This window comes from Lathamus discolor, chromosome 4, assembly GCF_037157495.1.
Source record: "Lathamus discolor isolate bLatDis1 chromosome 4, bLatDis1.hap1, whole genome shotgun sequence".
NCBI classification, from domain to species: domain Eukaryota; kingdom Metazoa; phylum Chordata; class Aves; order Psittaciformes; family Psittacidae; genus Lathamus; species Lathamus discolor.
In genome coordinates, this window is record NC_088887.1 from 64,531,272 (window position 1) to 64,552,326 (window position 21,055).

The 21,055-nt window shown below is 44.5% G+C and overlaps 1 protein-coding gene across 1 annotated transcript in view; it reads left to right on the forward strand.

Moving 5' to 3' along the window:
- Positions 1 to 408: 408 nt before the first annotated feature.
- Positions 409 to 21,055, forward strand: part of SH3RF3 (SH3 domain containing ring finger 3) — a 254,351-nt gene continuing 233,704 nt past the window's right edge. Inside the window, exon 1 of the mRNA XM_065677840.1 lies at positions 409 to 870. Coding sequence (XP_065533912.1) covers positions 466 to 870 — 405 coding nt within the window. The 5' untranslated portion in view covers positions 409 to 465. The remainder of the gene's footprint in view (positions 871 to 21,055) is intronic.

The following is a 21,055-nucleotide window of genomic DNA, read 5'->3' on the forward strand; positions in this document are numbered from 1 at the left end:
CCCCCCCCGGGGCTCCCCGCCCCGCGCGGAGGCGCGGCGGGCAGCTCGCCGGGCCGAGCCGGGCCCCGCCGCAGCCGCTGAGCCTCGCCGCGCCGGGCGGCGGGAGGAGGCGCGGGCGGGCAGGTGCCCTCCTCCCGCACCGCGCCGCTGGCATCGCCGCTGCGCCGCACGGCGGTGGGCAGCGCCGCCCAGGCGGCCCCCGAGGTCACCGCGGTCCGCCGCCGGGGGCAGCCCCGCCGCCGCCTCCTCGCTCACCCCCGCCGCGCCGATGGCCCCCGCCGCGCCGCTGCCGGCCCCCCCCCGCCGCCGGCGGCCGTGGCGGCCCTAGGGGCGTCGGGGCCCTGCGCTGCCCCGCGGAGGGGAGGCGGAGGCGGCGGCGGCGGCGGCGGGGCGGGGGCGGAGGCGGAGGCGAGGGGGCGGCGGAGCGGCGGCGGAGCGGCGGCGGAGCGGGAGCCGGCGGCGGCGATGGACGAGTCGTCGCTGCTGGACCTGCTGGAGTGCTCCGTGTGCCTGGAGCGGCTGGACACCACGGCCAAGGTGCTGCCGTGCCAGCACACCTTCTGCCGCCGCTGCCTGGAGAGCATCGTCAGCTCCCGCCACGAGCTGCGCTGCCCCGAGTGCCGCATCCTGGTGGGCTGCGGCGTGGACGAGCTGCCCGCCAACATCCTCCTCGTCCGCCTCCTGGACGGCATCCGACAGCGGCCCCGCGCCGCCGGGGGCGCCAGCGGCAGCCCCAGCGCAGCGGCCCCCTCGTACCCCCAGCCCGCCGCCGCCGCCGCCGCCCCCAGCGCCGTCGCCGCCGCCGCCGCCTCGGCCGCCGCCAGCCTGCGGGAGCTGGCGGCCGCCAGCCGCAGCGCCCTGCTGGGAAAGGTGGGTGCCGGGACCGGGGGGAGCGGTCGGGCGTGTGTGCGGTCCCCGTTCGCCGGCGGGACGTCCAGCGGGCAGTGCCCCGCGGGGCAGTGCGGTGTGGGCAGTTCCCCGCAGCTGCGGTCGGTAGCTGCGGTTGTGTCCCCCCGTGATGTAAAGATGGGAGGCTCGGGGAGGCTCGGCCAGGGCTGTCCTCAAAGTACTCGGGGTGGCGGGAGGGGCCGGGGGCGCCCCGGGACCCTCCGCGGGGACTCGCACTGGCTGGCTGGTAGCGACCGCACCGACGGGTCCCGGGGCAGCGCGGGGTGAACGGAGCTGGACGTGGCTCCCTGAGTTAAGAACTGCAAAGTGCCTCGAAAGCGCTTTCATTCGGCGTGTCGGCCTCTGCCAGGTGCCTGTCAGGTGCAGGCAGGAGCTGGCTCTCGCCTCCGTGCTGCCTGCGGGGACACTCGGCCGGTCCGGCACCGGCGCTTTCATCTCCCCTCTTATTAATCGCCCCGAGTTCTCCTCTCCCGGGCTCTGCGTGTGTGGTTGCAGCCACAGAGAGTCCTTCTGCCAGCCAGAACTGAGTGGGACTTGAAGCTGAAGTTTCCCCTCCCAAGGGAGCGTAATTTCATTTTTATGTATAAGGTGTGTGATTTATTGAACGCGAGTACTGCAGCATCTGCATTTATTTATTTTAAAACTGCAATCGAGTGCCCGATCTTGCTCCCTTTAAAATCCATAGCAAGGTTTTCATTGACTCAAAGGGGACGAGATCAATTCCTTACAGTGTTTGGAATTATTGTCTAATTTGATATGATACAATTTACTATAGGACCTCTTTAGGAGACTGGAATGGAAGATTGTGAACTTCATATTTGTAATGTCATATATATGATGGATATATTTAATTTGTCTTTGATCTGTCATGAAATCTGCTTGAGCTGTAGTTTCGTGTACAGGCTTTTGATGTTGAAAGGTCAGTGCAGGGATTGCTTGTGAAGTTGTATCCTTATATAAATGTTTCAATTAATTAATTTCCAGGTTTGGTTTTTTTTTTTTTCTGAGAAAAACAGACAGACCTGTACTGGCGTTTTGAAGTTTTGCCTACAGGAAATGATGGCAAATGCCATACATTGTTCCGTAACATTCAGTTTTGGAATCTGAAGTGAAATATGCTCGGCAGTATTTCTGGAGGAGTAGATCCTTTGTTACTGAGCTGTAGTCCTCAATGATCTTCGGGTATTTAATAACAATTTGTTTTGTAATTTAAAGAAGGAAACAGGCAGTGAGATTCTGCCCTCTTCTTCTTTACTTGTTTGTCCTTCAACTAAACTTAGTGTTGCGGCTTTGTTGTAGCAGACAACTCCTGTCATCTTGAGTTTCAGCATTACAAAAATAGAAGTTTGCATTCATTAGGTAGTTTAAAATACAGTATCCTCACAGTCTGGTTTGGCGTCCACATAGTCTTCTGTCACAGGAGGTAGGGTCTGCGTGGAAGGCTTACTACGCCTGCAGGATTTGTGTTGTAGAGGCAGGGTCTTGCCCCCTGACCAAGCTTTTGTGACCATCCAGCAGAAGACAATCTCTGGTTTGCATATCTTTAAATCGTAGTCAAGTTAGGATGTTGCAGGGAGGTGTGCATGTAAGGAAATGCTTGATGGAGAAAGTTACTTGAGAGTAATTTTAGGTGTTTATGCAAATTTTTAGAGAAGTTGAATGTTCATGATTTCACCTTAAATTGGCAGGCTTTTAAGAAGTCACTTCCCTAGCCATTATTGCAGATTATCATATGGTAAATAAAAACACATCACGTTCTATCATTATCTGGCTTTGATTGATTAGCGCTTCGGTGAGCATCTTCAACTCTTTTGTCTGTTTCTGTGTGTGGCGTTACCCATCTGAATTTTATAGGAAGCAAAGTTGCACATGACCTGAGAATCACATTTTGACTTTTATGGTTAACAGCTGCAGGTTTTAACCCTTGCTGGGGCTCATGGGTGATTCTGGGGCAGTGGGTTTGCTAGGGCAGAGTGAGTCTGTAAAACTGTTTGTTTGGCCTTTTGACCAATGACACAATATTTTCCTGGAAATCGATGCAATGTTCTTGATCCTTACAAGGTTCATTACAGTGAAAGAAAGTCTGAACTAATCTGCTTTTGTAAAAGCATCAGGGGAGAATAATCCTCCTTGGAGCTGCTGATACAGCTGATTGCTGAGCTATCCTGGAGACAAGTACAGAACCTCTCTCTGTACTAAACAATAGATGGGGTACAAACCAGCCTAGAATTAGGCTTTTTGAGGCTGATACTGAGGAGCAGAATTGAGTCCCTTTTAGTCTTATGTTGGTCTTTGACAGCTTAGCTCCCTTAAAAGTGATTCTTTATGAGATATATATATTTTAATTTCAGAAATTGCCGTAGATTTGCTGCCTGGGGCTTAAATGCAAATTACATTGTTTTACTAATTAATACCTTTCATTTTAGGTAGTGCGGTATATAAAATGGGGCATACCATCATGGGCTTTTTGGGTGGGAAGGAAACTGCTAATTATGAAATGTAATGGCAGAGAGCCAAGGTCACTTCCATCAGACTTCAGACTTGCCCAGATTCTCAGACCGATATGTTAGAATCACACCAGGGATCTGTTTCTATGAGAATTTTAATTAACCTTCGAAGACGGAGCAGGGCCAGCTTTTGTGTTGCTGTTACACCTGTGTTTTGCTTCTACACCTTATACTTTAGGGAAGTCTTCTTCGTATAGACAGTATTTTGTAAAATCAACAAATGCTGTTTATGACTTTGGCAACACTCTCGGGGTTTTTTATTTCCCTATCTGGTCTTTGGTCCTTCTTTTCCCATAGCTTATGGCAGATTCGGTCTATCCAGGGTGCTGAAGCCCAGTGTGAGAAGGGCTGGGCTGAGGATGAGCTGACACTGCAGCTGGTCCTAAAGTTGTCTGCAGAAATGCTTCCAAAGTACTTTGGTGTTTTAAGTTATCTGGTATGCACCTTCAGTATGAAAGATCTCAAAGTGGTGTTTATCTACTAATACCTGCTTGGAAAATATTTGGGATTCTATGGGTACAGAGTGGTATGTGACTTTTAGTAAGCCAGTTCGTCTCCCAGTGCCTCTATTTCACCCTGTAAAAAAACAAAGCCAATAGTCTTGTTTCTAAATGGTGTAACATATCTTGTGATGTTCGCATTAAAGACGCTATGTATATGCAGAGTATGGTATTAGACATTATAAAAGGGTCTGACTGCTGAAAGAGTACACTGGAAGAAGGGGGGAGAGGAAATCTAGAAACTGCTGGAGCGTCCCCCTCCCAGGGGATAAAGCAGAAGGCTAAGAGTGGTTTATAATGGTAGGCGCATTACCCACAAGGTTATAATTTATTGGCTCCTCTGTTTCCATTACCACTGTCAAACCGCTTGGGGAATTTAGGTTCTGTCAAAGTAAATGGCTCCCTTAGATTGTTGAGGCATTATGGTAAATCTGCCTTCTTTACTGAGTGTGGGGTTTGGGGGTTTTTTGTATTTTTTTTTTTTTTTTTAAGAATTATTGCAGTTTCTCACTGAGAATTTTGGGTTTTTTTCAGTAATTCTCAAGATCTAATAGCCAGTTAAATGCATTCAAGTCTTTAGTAATTTCATCCCAAACCAGGCATATCCCACGCCAGGTGTGGGGCTTCTTGCTTGCTTGCTTGCAATACAAACTGAGAACAACATTTGCATGAAAAAGAAGCAACCTAGAAAAACAAAACATGTCTCTGGTTTTTCCCAGAACAACGAACATGGCCAAAGTGACAGACAGGCATGTGGCACATTACCAGGATGGGGTATAGGTAATGGTAGACAGTAAGATGTGCGCACAAGGAAAATGATATGTCAGCATCCTTGAGTGAAGTGACGGATAGGCTGCGCTCCCCTGTATTGCACTAGATGCTTCTCCGATGTATCAGCTTTGCAGGGCTATTTTGCTGTTTCGGGTGCAAGGCTGCCATTTGCTAGCCCAAGGGAAAGGTTACTACCCTTGGCTTCACATGAGATTGCAAAGCAGAGGGAGCAGCGCTAATTTGTTATCTAGGCTTTTCAGTTGCTCTGTTTGTAGAAATTCCCCAAAAGAGACATTGAGTCATTACTTTTTGTGAGTCTTGCCTCATCCTACACTGGTTACAGTAGGTTAAACATGAAGCAGACCTTGCAGTGATTTTCCGCTGCTGCATTTCCTTTTTGAATACATTGCTTATCAGGTGAAGATGCCACCCTGGGTTCTGCAGGAAGAAGCAGATGAAATCTGGCATTTACAAACATTTATATCCCTCACAAGAAGCAGTGGGTTGTATGGGGGCATGCTCTGTCTTGAGCAGAGGAGACTCTTCATCTTGACTTTTTAATGATCAGGTTTGCACAGATAGGAGTGCCTTTCTTGTCAGCAGCACATGGTATGCATAGGCCCATGGACTTACCTAACTTTTGTTTTTTCTCTCTGACTTAGTTGCTTCTGATACTGCAGTTTGGCTGGCCAGTGCCTGAACTTTGGTGTAAAGCCATCCAAATAGGACTGATGCTCCTCATGTTAAAGTCTCTGATCTTGACGATTTTTTTTTTTGTCTGGCAGATGGCTAAAAATGTGTTTCAGTGCAGGAGATTAACAATCACACCAAAGGGGACTGTGAAAAATGTAGCCAGGAGTATCTAAAATCACAGCAATTACAGCTGTCCTCACAGAATTGAGTGAGCATAGGAGAGGCGATTGCTGAGGGGCTGAGTCAGGGAAATTCATCATTCGATGCTTTTCAGAAAACCTGCCATTTGCACATTTCATGTTCATTGCATTTTCCATAAGTGGAGTAGTTTTGCCCATATTTGGATGATGCTGTTAACTTTTACTTGAAGAAAGAAAAAAAAACATGATGGGCCCGATGTGACCAAAAGGTGCCAGTGCTGACATTGAACTTTTCCTTCTGGATTGGGATGGCCAGCTCAGTCACACCTGGAAGGGTTGTGGGGCTATGGGGAGGACTTTGTGCTGTTAGCCCTAGATCTTTCCTGTTAGTTTGTGTCAGTGTTACATGCCTCTGTTGGGACTCCTCTTGCTGACAAATGTGAATGCTAAGTTTAATCCCTGCACGTCATCCCTCTGAATGATTCATGACAAACGCTGGTAACGCTTAGCATATGACAGTGTTCTGTAGCTGGTTACTCAGAGAGATGGATAGACTTGCTCGGCTCAGCCCTAAGAACCTGTGCACGTTTTAATTCTGGGGGTTTTTACCCACCTCCCCTAAACCTCTGCTGTTTGCTGCTCGGGGAGACAGTGCTACTGTGGTTTTAAGGCACAGAAGGAAGAGAGAGTGTGGTTCTATGCCGAGTGTGGCCATTGACCTCTGGTGAGCTGCATGAACTTTCTGAGCTGTATGTCTCCCCGCTGAAAACCTGCCCCAGTAGCACTCACCCACCCTCATGTGCTTCGTGATCTTCAGAGGGAAGATGCCTTACAAACACAGAGTTATTATTAGGGAGGCTGGGATCTGGGGAGATAAAAAGCACTGGTGGTATACACTGGAGCTAGGACAGTTTATTTTCTGCTGTTGAATAGGGTTTGGCAGAGATGCTGCACTTGATTTGCAGGGATCATCGATGCAGGGATGCAGCAATGAGTGCTGTGTATGGGCTGTAACAGTACACTGTATTCCTTGTTTCTAATCTTATCAGTTCATGTTCAGGCAGACTCCTGGGGCTGGCTGGTTGCCCAACAGGTCAGACTGTTGTTAATGCTGTGTGCCTGTGCTTGCAGGTCAGGGGGAGGCTACGTGTGCTCTTTCTAGACAAAGCTTTGTCCATGTGGTCAATATGCTGCCACATAAAATGCTGCATCAATATTTTATTTATGCCATGGAGGATTTTATGCTCTGGGAAGTTTTTTTCTTGTAGTCTAGAGTTATTTTTTGTTTGCCGTCTCATAATTTTAGGTTAATAATCCTGTTACACTTCCAACTTGCAAAGTCTGTATGGGTATTCCACTGTCGTATTTAGAATGTCCCCTCTAATTTTACTACTCTGTTCAACATTTCATGCTGTTTCTTTTAAGAAGCACTGCTTAGAGTTCAGATAAAAACCATAATTCTCTCTTGCACTTCAGTAACCCACCTGTAATATCTGTAACTATGGGATGCCACTTTCTTCTCAAGTCGTAAGTCGCTCCTCTTTAGAAGCCTTTCCTTAAGCTTCAGAAGGCCACTTGTAACTAATATTTCACTTTGATTAATGTCTTTAAGAATTGCAACATTGTAATTGCTGACCTCTGCTGCGCTGGATTCATTCAGATTTCAGGGAGTACGGATCAAAACTGTTCAGGGCGCATGTGGTTTCAGCTTTCCGGCACTCACTCATCACATATCAAGCTGAATCTTTTTCAATGCAGTCTTGTTAAAATCTGGTATTTTACAACAGGCTTTCCCAGTCTGGGGTAAACTGTCATGGGAAGAACCCAACATTAGTTCTAATAGGACATGAGAGCCTGGACAAAGATAAACTATGGGATTTGAGAAAGCTGCGTGACCTTGGCATTGCCCCAGCTCTCACAACAGCTGTGCTTCTACAGCTGGGGAGGGAGCAACAGGGAGACGCAGTGCCAGCTGAAAGCTACCTGTTTATCCCTAGCCTTGCACCAACCCAAGCTGCTCCTGATTACAGAAGCCTCTTGCTTGGAACAGACCAGTACTTCGGCTGGGAAGTTGCTGTCCTGACCATTATGCAAAAAAAAAAAAAAAAAAAAAAAAAAAAAGAAAATAAAAGCCCCAGCCCCAAACCAAAAAATAAGGGTGAAAAAAGTGAGAAAAATTTCTTTCTAGTGCATCATGCAGATGGGCCTGGGGACAGGTTCTCCCCATTTACCAGGCCCAGATCCTCTTTCTCCTGCCAGTTCAGATTCCTCCTACAGCTTGAGCCGTGCCTTTTCCTGACAGTTCGGGGTGGTGGTGGGGTTGCTGATATGCTGGTTTTACTTGCTTGGCTCTGTTACCGTCTTCCTCAGCAGTAATGCTAAACTCGTTACCTCCGCTTTGCGGGAAGTTTTGCTTATGTTGCTGGAGCGTTGCTGAAAACCTTTAAAATTGTTTGAATAGCTTAACAAAAAACCAAACCCGCAGCGTGTGCCCAACAATTTAATGTGATTGTCTTTGCATGTAATTTGAGCTTCTTTATTTGGTTAGCAAGAACAAACATTAATTTAACGATGCATGTACATGTGATGTCTCTCAGTTCAGAAGGGAAGGACAGATGGAGGGAATATTACTTTTCGTATTAAAAAGACATTCTATTTTCAAAAGTAGAGAGAAAAATATGAAACATCTGGAAATAAGAGCGCTTTCTGCACAGTCTTTTAAGCGTAACTTCTTCCCTTGTCTGCACAGAACTTGCTGTGTGCTAGCCACTGTTAGCTGGAGTCACCTGTGGGCTCAGGCAATGATGCCTGCCCAAAGGAGCTGATGGGGCCTCCTTTGCCCCTCTTCTGAAGGTCATCAGGAGGACCTGGAGCCTGGCATCAGGTTTGGTCCATCACATCTGCAGGCCAGTTATCAAGGGGTTAAATAGCAAAACCTGCGGTCGGGTTTGTCTCACAACTCGTTTCTGGCACTTTCAAAGCGTGGGTTGGCCCCTGCTGAAGTTTGGCTTCTTGTCCTGTTGGAAGCAGTTGGGATTTTTGGTGTGAGCAGTCTGTTTGTGTGTGGTTGAACTGAGGGCAGGGGTTTCTGAGGGACGCACATCCTTACGAACGCTGTAAAAAGCTGTTTCTGCAGCAGGTCTGTGTCTTGTCCCATTTTAGAAACTGGAAGGCTTTGCTGTCCGGTTTACACATAGGTGCCAGAAGGGGGAAGGCTGTGGGATTCACTAATTAATAAAAGAGAGAGATGAGACTGTTTTCTTTCGCCATGGTGATCACATAACTTAGCCTGACTCAGGGATGCTGAGGAATTTTTGTCTGCTCTCAAAGGCAATGCAACAAAGGTACAAAGCCCTTTCCTGCTCTGCAGCATTGAGGCATGTTTTGTTTTGAAGATACCTCAAGGATTTGTGATAGTGAGAAGTTTGTCCCTTGTGTTGGCTGTCATCTGGAATATAATTTATCAGACAAGTGAAACTAATGCTCTATATGGTTAAAGAGTGCCTTTTGCGCACAAAAATGGTATTTATGGGAAGAGGTTGCTTCTTAGTCAGTACTTAGAGTGTCTTTCTGCTGCTGCAGCAACAGGCATGAGTCTGATTATTCAGGCAAGTTGACATTAACTTTTTTTCCAGGTTTTTTAAGAGTCTGATCCAAACCAATGCGAGCTGGCCATTGCTAATTTTAGAACGGTCTGCTGGCATGAGATAACAAATCCCAGTTTTAGTTTAAAGAGAAAATATTTCAACAGAAGGCTGGCAAGATTGTTATCTAAATGCTAATGATCAGTTCTCCTACAGTCACGATTATTTTCAGAGGGAGGACTAGAATAGACACATCATCTGAATAATATTTGATTTTAATATGTATTACTGTCTAATTAAGCTGTTAAAGTCTTTCCCCTTCTGGACAAAAGTTCATTAATTGCTGCAGTTGATATATCATTAGAGGGGTTTAGGTGCAAAATGGGTAGAGGGAAAGAGAGATCTAAAATGTTGATTGTGCAGGTCTGGATGTACTTTGGGTAAAGATACTGCGGTATCTTTACCAAATGAAGGGGACCCTGCTATGTTTGGTGTGCTGCCTCCTGATTGCCTTCTGAGTGACAGCCAAGAAGTCAGCCAAATACAAGCACTATGGTATTTACTTTACTAAACGATCCTTTCAGTAAATATTATTGAACATGTTTATTTGCGGATTAATTTCAGGTTAATTTCAATCAAAAGCTCCTCTGTGAGTTGCTATAAAAAGACATGACTTTATGAATTTACTTTTTGATTTCTAATTTAATTTTGAAACAGCTTTTAGCAGGCTGCTTTTTTCTTGGCTGCCTTCTTACATGTTTTGCAAGGCATTTATTGCAGCTTGTATCAGGTTTGCTGTATTGTCATCTCTATAAGTAAATCAATATGTTTTCCTTTCCAGTAAGAGTAATACTTTTATGATTTTTTAATTATTTTAAAGCAGTAAAGTAGAAGGATTTTGATTGATTGTGTTTAGATTGACTTCCATTAACATTTATTTATCTGTAAATAAGACGCACACACAAATACACGTATGTATGTTTGTGTGTAATATATATATATGTATGTATCTTCAAGGCTAGGTTGCATGGGGTTTTGAACAACCTGGTCTAGTGGAAGGCATGCTTGCCCATGGCAGAGGGTTGGAACTACGTGATCTTTAAGGTCCCTTCCAACCCAAGCTGTTCCATGGTTCTGTGATCTCCCATATCATATAGTTTTTGTCAGAAAAGCCTGCTTCAAGCATTGTTTTTGAGCCCATATCCAATTCAGTAAATTTTGCAGTATTGTCACCGTGGGTTAGGCATGGGTGTATATTGTATCATGGTGCAGTGGCTGGTCCTGCGACATCTCTGCCCATGGTGACCCTCTGGGACAGGGCATGCCTGTTCGAGGGATGATAGGTGTGCACATATGCAGCCTTCTCTTGCATCCCAAAAATACAGATCTGCTTGTCAGATGAGGGAGGAGGGATGTTCAGCAGGGGGTTGGCTGGAGGGGACACGTAGGAATAGGTACCAGCCTGCTGCAAGGTGCCTGTCCCTTGAGGATGTTGCAGCCCATCATAACAGACTCTTCCGTTCCTCATGGCCAAGCCTCCTTGTAATTCTGTGCTAAAATGTCAAGAGATAAGAGACAGAAATAGCACAGGCTTTCCTGGCAGAAGCGTGAGCTGCAGCACGTTGAGTGGGCAGGATTCATCAGTGCTGGGGCTGCTGCTGCTCACCAGTTCTACGGGGGGAGGGCACAGTGCCGTGGAAGAGGCAGGCGTGGACAGCTTCGTCTTCAGTCCAGAGCATCTTGCGTTTCAGCCAAGAGTTTTTGTGTGAAGAGTCTCGTTCTTTTGCATACTTCCTTTCTGAAACAAGCCATAAAAGAGCCCTTAGAGAATACAGTCATACATGCACATCATAAAATACAGTAAAGTAATAGTTGACAGCCATGAGGTGAATATTTTTTTTTGCTTATTCTCTTCTGCTGTGTAGGTAATTGTGGTATTAGATCATAGTGGAAAGCATATGAGTATTTATGTTTCACAGTCGTGCAGCAATGTAAAATCTGAACCAATCATACTTTTTTAATAATGAAAAATTGGTAAATTATATTCTGAAAGGAAAGGGTGGTAGTTTCGATCTATATTGCAGAAAGGAAACTTTATTTTTTCCTAGCTTGAGTTCTTCTGATAAACACAGGACTTCCTTTTATATGCAGTCAGTCTTGCATGTATCTGAGTATGTATTTATATCATTGCTGTTAAAAGTAATTTAGTACATTCTAAAGAAGGGGCTGTGTAGTCTTCAGCATCTATAATAATACTATTCATCCAGGCAGAGGTCATTTTGTGCTTATTAGCAAACAAAAACTCAACAGCCAGAGTTGAATGGCCATCTCCCACTCATCCCAGGTCTCAAAAACAAGCAAGCAAATAGCTAAGGGGAAGATTGGTGTCTTCCTCCCTTTGTCTTGCCAGCAACACACTGAAAGAGGTGCAGAGGTGTAGAGAGCCACAGGGTTTTTGTATTCCAGTTTCTCTGCTTTTAAAGTTTGTTTCATATGAATTTTATGCTGTCAAAATCTCTGTTGCTAAGAATTTGTTTTGCCTATTCTATCCTTCATAAAATAAAATCATCAAACTTGCTGCCTTCTGCAGTGTGTAGAGCTGAGGTGAGCCCTGCCTGCTCTCAAACAAGAGTGGGAAATGGGTTTGGCGCATCAATTCGCTGCGCTTCTCTGGGAGACTCAGGGGAGTTTGTCATGTCCTTTAATGCATCCCTCCTCCCAGATGTTTTGCCCACCTTTAAAAAGTTACTAAAAGTGAGAACCTCTGAGGCAAACTGTTTTGTTATTAGTGATAACACAAGATCCAGGAAAGGATCTGTGTCATTTCTGCAGCACTTTGTCGCTGGATGAAGGCATTCAGCAGGCAGGAGCAGGCAGGAACAGGCAGGAACAGCCCATCTAGGGGGTAGGCTATGGCTCTCCTGTCCTTCTTCCTTCTCCATATGCATCTTTGCTCTTCAGTGGGCCAGGGCGTCTGCCAGTGTCAGGAGTGGAGGCACAGGCACTTGCGGCTATTGAATCATTAGCCTCCTACGTTAACACATCCTTTCTAACCTATGTTGCAGAACCTGGCTTTCAGGCATCATCACTCTTCTGTGTGGTGGGTGCAGAGAAGGGTGAGGGAGATGACCTCCTTCCACATGGATGATGAAATGCTTCCCAAGTCACTGGTGATGCTAGTGGTCAGGGACACTGGGAGAGGGGTGTGCTCAGAGGTAGCTAAGAATGGGATGACGGTACTGTGCTTAATCATACTGAAAGGCAGCACAGGGCTGTGCAGAAGATGGGAGAGGATTATTTTGGATGTTTGGTTTCCTGTGGGAGTAGGGCTTGTGCGATAGCTTAATCTTAAAAATATGAGAGGAGTGTTTAGGGAGAATTTGCCCTGACAGCGTTGTAGGTTGGGAGTGCAGTCAGTAATAAGACTAAAGAAGATATGGAGAGCACACTGAACTCTCTTTTTTGGGTCTCTGTTCCACCCTCTCACAGCTTGGGAACTTCTGCTACACCATGGATGTGGCCAACTGTTGCTGACGAGCACCACCGTGGTGCTGCAGATGAAGTGGGGCTTGTGCTGTGGTGTATTTGTTGTCAAATTAAAACACTTTAAACTAACTCTGCTTTGACCACTCTTAATGTACGCCACCTCCTGTTTGCTAAGCAGCAGCAGTGTCCTGTGGCAGCTGTGTCCTGCCCATGAACACAGGAGGAGGATTCAGAGTGCACCAAGGTGACAATAAAAGGGGCACAGTCTGGGGCAGCAGAGGGTATGTTCCCAGTGGATGATGTTTTTCAACTCTTTCTAGTTCTTAATTTTTCATCAAATGAGATTTAAAAATTCTGGGAGTTATTCCAATTTCTCCAGCCTCTTTAATGTGTTTTGGATTTTTGTTATTCTAGTTAGACTTTATACAAAATAGAAGTTTAAATTCCCTCAGCAATACGAATCATGTAGTGCTTATAGTTTCTGCACTAGGATGCTGCCCTGTCAGAGGGGCCCTTTCCTGTTTGATCACTTGAGAATGAATTCCTCTGGTTATGAAAATTGTGATGAAAGTGGGGCTTTTTTAGGATCTTAGATGTAGAAGAAGCATTTTCATTTAATCCTCTCCATAGCTATCAGAGGGAAACTTTTTATTGGTTCAGGATAAGGGTGAAATGAATCAATTCACATTTAAAAAGAGAGATCATGAGAAACTGGATAGAGTTGTGGTTCCTCAGCTGCTCTGATGCTTTTGATGAACATGTGCTTCTTTGATGAGTCAACTCATGACTTAGAGGTTTTGGATAGTGATGCTGACTCCCTGACTCAGAGTTTCCTTTCCAGTGCTGGTGAAATAAATTGGAGCCAAACACAGAGCAAAGACTGTGGTGAACCTCAAGCTGTCTCATTAGTGTGTAAACCCAGAGCGATGGGCAACGGGCAGATAAAGACCAGAGTGAATGTCAGGCATAATGGTAAAGGTTACTTTTTGGTTTTTTATTGTGTCTCATCCCACCCTGAGAGGGTTTCTTTGGCAGATGAAGTGCTTTAAAAGGTGACTTGATAGCAGCATTTGATTTTTTGAAGTCATGTAGCCCCAAGAAAGTAATTGTATGGGAAGATCCTGACCATCATAGTGTTCAGTATCCTACCTGTTCAGTAGCTTTGTCTGAATGAACTTCAAACAAACACAGTTTTGGGTTTTGTAGCTTTTATTTTTTTCCCCAGTAATTAATGAAGGAAAGAAAGTGAGTAATGTGCTACTTGGCAGATCTGCTCTTTAGGACTGTGACTCAGTTTTGGTGGGAGGTGTGAGAAATCACTAGTGTAGTAAGTAGCAGTATCGTAGCACCTCAGCAGAACTGTTTTTGAGAGTGTTGCTAGAAGGGAATTGTCTCCTTCCTAGGAAGAACTCGAGAAACATCATTCAAATAGCTTTGCTTCATTGACCTGGTGCAAATATTGTTCAGTATAATGGTTTGCGCTGATGGAGTTGCTATATTACTTCACTTTAGGTCTGTCAGGTATGACTATTTTCTTCTCTGCATGCCATGAATAGATTTACCTTTCCCCTCTTTCTTCATGTATTTGCTTTCTTTTCACACACAAGAAGCAAAGAGAAACAATTTTGCCAGTAACAAAAGGTCTTGCACAGAAGCTGCGTCCTGGCCACTGTGTTTCCTGATGGGCTCAAGCCATGGAGGGTTTTTGCTGATTCTCCTTTGGAGTGTGGGGGATGCATTATGTTTTAATCAGGCTTGATGTGAGGTGACAGCTCAGAAACCCTCATGGCTCACTCTGGTCCCATGCTGCCCTGTACCCTTTGCTGCTCACAGCACCTGGGCAGCAGTAGTTCAGCCAGCCCCATTGCCATAGCCCCTGTGACTACTTGACATTTTCTCTCTGCCCCATCACCATCACCCTTTGGCTCCAGAAGCTGAGTGCCTGTGGTACAGAGCTATTTCTGAGCAACCCCAGGTGCTCCCTACCCATTTTTAACTATTGGAGCAGAGGTGAACCGAATAAATGGTCAATGTCCAAATGGAGATGGGTTACATGTGGTGTTCCTCAGGGGTCTGTGTTGGGGCTGGTACTGTTCAGTATTTTTATTAATGGTATAGACAGTGGGACTGAGTGCACCCTCAGCAAATTTGCGGAAGACACCTCAAACTGTGTGTTGTCGTTGATATGCTGGAGGGAAGGGATGCCATCCAGAGGGACCGTGACCACTTTGAGGAGTGAGCTCATGCAAACCTCATGAAGTTCAACTAGGCCGAGTGCAAGGTCCTACTGTGGGGGAACCACCACTATCAGTGCAAACTGGGTTAAAAATGGGCTGAGAGCAGCCTTGTGGAGAAGAACTTGGGGGTACTGGTGGATGAAAATTTGGACATGAATCAGCAATGTGTTCTTGCAGCCCAGAAAGCCAACTGTATCTTCGGCTGCATCAAATGCCCAAGCAGGTCAAGGGAGGTGGTTCTGTGCTCTATGAGACCCCACCTGGAGTACTGTGTCCAGCTCTGGAGTCCCCTGTGCAAGACAAATGTTGACTTGTTAGGCCAGGACCAGAGGAGGGCCACGAAGATACTCCGAGGGCTGGAGCACCTCTCCTATGCAGACATGCTGAGAGAGTTTTGGTTTTTCATCCTGGAGAAAACAAGGCTCTGAGGAGACCTCATGACAGCCTTTTAGTACTTAAATGGCGCTTATATGAAAGATATATACAGATTTTTTTATTTTATCTTTTTACGAGGGCTTATCGTGATAGAACAATGAGTAACTGTTTTAAACTGAAAGAGGGTAGATTTAGATTAGATGTAAGGAAGAAAATCTTCACTGTGAGGGTAGTGAGGCACTGGCACAGGTTGCCCAGAGAAGCTGTGGCTGCCCCATTCCTGGCAGTGTTCAAGGCCAGGCCGGATGGGGCTTGGAGCAACCTGGTCTAGTGGAAGGTGCCCCTGCCCGAGGCGTGTGGGTTGGAATGAGATGATCTTTAACATGCCTTCCAACCCAAACCATTCTGTGATTCTGTCTCTATGACCAGAGAATGGGCACAGAAAATAGGACATCATACATAGCTACAGACAGTGACAAATAAATATTGTTAAATGAATGTTTATATGTTTTGGGAGGTTACAGTAATGCAGATCTCTACTGTTGATTCCTCAATCATCTTGACGCAGTGAAGACACTATAGGGAAAATTGCATTTTTGTCCTGAAGGGTTTCTTTGGGTATAATGTTTCCAAATTGAAAACAGAATTGAACAAATACAGAGGCATTCCCTTCTCTTTATTCCATCACAACTTTGCTGGAGGAATTATTTTGATTTGCAGAAAGGTTTATAGTGGATAAATTGTTTGACATCCACAGCAAGTATAGTCTCATTTTTAATGGGTCGATTACATTTCGCTATAGGGATAGTCTGTTTCTGAACAACGGTAGATTTCTGACCTTATGTTACAGTTTCCAGTTCTTTAATAAACAGGGGTCTCTTTAGTTAATGTTTCTTAACTCCACAGATTGCTTTTTAGAAAATAATAAGTATCAGTGCTGCCTTTGTAGATGAGAAGTTAAAGCACGTCCAAAGTGACCGTTTACCAGCATGGCAGAGCCAAGGAGCAATCGCACGCCTCCAGACTTGAGCACTGTGCTCGAGTTGTGGCACTTGATGTGCCCAGGCTCTTGTCATCTTCCTCATGTTTGGAAGGAGCACAACAGACATTTCACACCCCATTTTCTTCTGGTTTAAGAGCTTTGTTGAGTTTCACCTCCTTCACTGTGTGCTACAGCTCCATTTGGCCTATATCCAAGTTTAGTTACTTCAGTTACTGAAATTGTTTTCCTGTTCTATTTCCTAGTATTAAATTGCTGCAAAATTAACTGGAAAGCTACTATTATGTACCCTGTTTTTTTCTTTTGTCTTCACATTCTGGGTCTTTTTTGTTTGTATGTGTTTATTTTTCCTTTGTTTATTTTTTCTTTTATTGCATCTATGAAGCTTTTATTCTCAATTTTCTTGTCATTTGATGTATGAGAGAAGCCAGATAAAATATTTCACATTTCTGTTTCAAGTTAAAAACCAGTTTTTATGTTGAACAATAATTGTATTACAGGGAAGCCTGATGTGCCCTTAGTGCCATTACAATGTGTTGAATAAAAGGTAATTTAATGGAAACCGCGGAGTATTTGAAAGTTCACTGCATGAAAATTGGATTTTTGCCTTTTATTATTTACATTGCACCTTATTCATATTTAAGGCCACAGGGATTATCATCCTCCTTAATGGCTTGATTTAATAAAGACTTTACATTTCACAGTATAGGATCTATCATGGACTTCAGCCTGTTATCAGGGTTTCAATTAACTAGCTTTAGCTTCAGTTGCCCTATAAATCCTATAAATATATCTAAATAATTAATCTGCTTTCACTGGATGGTGGTGGCTACTTCTAAATACAGCTGCTATATACTTAGCTGCTAAATGGTAAAACTGTATTTATAACTTGGTTTTATTATTATTATTATTTAAAGATTAAATATGCCTATTAAGTTGACTGGCTAGACCAGGACCAGTCTTCAAAGGTAAAACCTCATAGAGGAACTGTAGTTATGGCAGATGACCATTGCAGCTGGGATGTAAGTGCACCTTGAATTTTGGAAGGAGATGTTGGAGACAGGTGGATCAACATACCCCTAATTGGGCTGAAGGGCTTTGCATCCTTTGACTGTGTATTGTGAACCAAGGGCTGGATGTAGCTGATTCCAGGGTGGAGGAGTAGTGATAAATATAGGAGACTCAATAAAGTCCTGTTGCCCTTATTTTTGTTTTTTCCCTTCACGTATGCACCCATGGTAACTGTGGTCAAGGGTGGGTTTTTTTTGAATGACATTTAAATCTCCTTGTTAAGTGCACAAAACAAATAATGATGTTAACATGTTTTGCTGCACCTTTTGAAGTATTGAGAGAGACTGAAATGTGATTTTAAGTGAGCCTGATAAACTGAAAGGTGTGCCTCAAAAATACAGAGATAGTAAATTCTCTCCCCTGCATGCCAAAATATCAATACCCTGAAATGAGGAATCAGCCCTGTGCCAGGCTCTGGGGTCAAATGATGGGTGTTGGTTCAGTGGGAATTACATAGTGTGAACACACAGCCTGCCCAGGCACCCACTAAAAATACCATCACTGTCCCAAAACAGAGCAAAGATGAGTATTAAGTGACCTGCAGACAGCAATGCAGGCAGCAGCGCAGTCATGCCTGCCCCGTGGCGGTGCATCTGGAGGTGCTCAGCAATTCACCCAAGAGCAGCAGGAAGGCATGCAACTTGGCAGCTGCAGAAAGGCACTGTTGATCAGAGAGTCCAAGTCTTTTCCAAGTTATTCCTGCTGGCTCATGTCCTGAGGAGGGAAGATTTGAGACCTTGAGGGACCCACAAAGACCAAGACACCAATCAAATTTAAAATGCTTAAGTTGCAATACTTTGAGCTTTACAAATATTTTTCACCCATCAGTGCATGATTAACTGAGTGTATGAACTCAAATAGAAATGTAACATTTATTAAAGATAGTTCACTTAGCTATTTTGGCATTTGATATGTAAAGATTATGCATTTTCCCAGGAGTTATGTTAATAATTTCAGTATAATTTTAATTTTAAAAGGGGCTTTTCTTTTCTAAAGGGAGGGTTATCTGTGCAGGTGTGCAAGGAAAACTTCAATTAAAATTTCTGTTCTCCATTGTTTCAGGAGTTTAAGATGCACTTTCTCCCCTGTAAGACAAAAAGACTGCTTAAATTTACAGGACTCAAAGGGTTAATGTGTGAAAATGAACACATTTAAGGTTGTATTACTGACAGCTCCATTGTGCTGGCAAAGGAAAAAGACGAAGCACAGCCTCAATTTACTTCTCTTGCTAAATAGCACTTTGTTCTGTATTGTTAGAAGAAATCATTCCAGACCTGGAGAAGATGGAAAACACGGAAATCATGATACTGCCACTGCTGCCCTTAATATTATCTTTTATTTTTTTAACCGTTTCTCACCTGGCCCTCATGAAAGGCTTGAGAAAGAAATCATGTTGTTTTCCTTAGGAAGGTCTGAGGACTTGGAACAGGATCCCCCTTTCTGGTACCTACTACCTACTGCAGCAGATGAGATACGTAGGAGTTCTCCTTATGTACGTCCAATATGGGAAACTGATGCTCTTAGATACATCTGCCGTGGTAAAATAGGACATGTTTTGTGCACAAAATGTTAACCATTTGATTTATCCATGGTATAGGAGATTGTTGTCATTGTTAGAGAACTAAGAATAAACGGGGGGTAGGGGGAAGAAAGCAAGATAAAAGTTTGTGTCAGAGCTTCATCTCTTTCCTGTAGGGTCCTACAAGTTTCCCTGAACACTTGTCCCCATGTATTTGAATGGACAAAAGAGAAACCCTTAAAAAGAAAATAGTCAGTTTCTTTACTCTAGAAATGTAACTTTGGTGTAAATCAATACTTGTCCAGATTGTAAACTCCACCCATGGAGTATGCAATCCTTCACAGAGCCCACAAGAAGGGACGCCAAGGTACTTTCTTGAAACCTGTGGTTAGGACGTTCACTTGTGCCTGCACCGCCCTCTCCTGTTGAAACCCACTCAGGAAAGTCAGGAGGGAATAAATCCCTATGCTGCTGCAGCTCTCTCAGGTTTCCTTTGGTGGGGTTGTCACCTCCCCCTCTGAAAGGCTTAGGATTTGCCACCCAGAAGTCCAGTAGCCCTTAAATATCATGCACCTCAGCAGTAGAGGTCCAAAGGAGCCACATAATTGGAAACTGCTCATCTGCTAACCACCATCTGGCAAAGCAGCTCCCGTAACAAGAAGGAAAGCTAATGAAGAAGAATATAAGTGTTTTGCTTCAAGAGTTGTATTTTCCTTTGAAGATTGATAGCAATTGGCCATCCTATTAAGAAGGGAACATTGCTCTCACTTCAGCTCAGTGCCTCAGAAGGAAACCTTTGTTTTGTTATTTTATTTCATTATAAAACATTGCTGTTTTAACTTTAACCAGTGGTACTGATAGGAAATTGTTTGTCTGCTAAGACAAACAAATTCATCTGTAGCTAATATGAACGGTCTATTGCTCCTTCTGCACAAGGCACGCAGATCTCTCTTTTGGCTGTCTGTGATCAATCTGGGTTTTTTTAGTATTTGCCAGTGGAAAGGCCCTGTCTCATTTCTTTCTTCTGAATCATATTTGGATTGTTTTGTTTCCTACTGAAGTGATTAAAGCCAAGCTGGGCATACACAGACTGTAACTTCTACACATACCTTTGCGAAGCTGAAGTGTGTATTATTAAAATTTCTAAAATCCTCTTCTACTATAAAATTGTTTAATGCAGTAAAGCATTCTAAATGAGTTAAGAATAAATGATAGGGTTGCCTACATTCAATACTTCTTACCAGGTGCTTTTGTATGAAGGATGAGTAGAGGGAGGTGACATGTCCTGGGTTTTCAGCCCAGCCAGGTTGTGTGCTAGGGAACCAGCACTCCTGGGAGCATTGAGGAACATAGACGCTCGGTAGGATGGAAGAAGCCAAAAGGGGCTTTAACAGGGACATGGAAAGAAGTACTGAGAAAGCTCTGGAAAAACAGCTGAACTGCCCCCTGGGCTGCATAGGAGGACCTGGGTCAGAACATGAAGCGTGTGACCCCTTACATTGCTGGTAGGTCACAGAATCACTGACTGGTTGAGGTTGGCAGGGACCTCTGGAGGTCATCTGGTCCAACCGCCTGCTCCAGCAGGGCCACTGGTTCCCCAGGAACGTGAACAGAGATACTGAACAACATATGACAGAGGCCATGCTAGGCCATGGCAGTGAAGACAGTGGCTTCAGAAGTAAGCGGCCCTTAAAATTGTAAACCCATTGCTCTTGCATTGTTAGGAGTTGCACCCCTCTTTGTTAAGCTTTACAGGATGTTTTTGGCTAGTTCTTGATAGGATGTGCTTTTTAATGTTCTTATCTGTGCTATCAGCAACTGGAAGCACAGCTGGAAAGTGCAACCGTTGCTTTAGCCGCTTAGCTATGAGAGTCTTTCTTTTCCTTCAGAATTTGGAAATTGTTACCTGTCCTGAAAATTTATAGCTTGTCTTTGCTTTGGGGCTACTGTGAGTTAATCTGGAGTATTTATAGCTATTATAGTTGTTTGACAAACAGGTTCAGCCAAATAAGAGACATCAGCAGAGCAGATTAACAGCAGGGAGCCCTTTGTTTAACTTGGCAAGGCTTATCACAGGCCATCAAAGAAAGCAGTTACTTTGTCAGTAGTGTTGAATGGATGAATATGGTAAACAAAGAGGTCACAAAGTCTTACAGCCTAGTTTCACTCAGAAGCAGAAGTAAGAAGGGCTTGCCAAACAGCTTTAGGACTCAAATATAGGTGTTTTATGTATTCAAAGCATATGGGGTTCATAACTATTGTT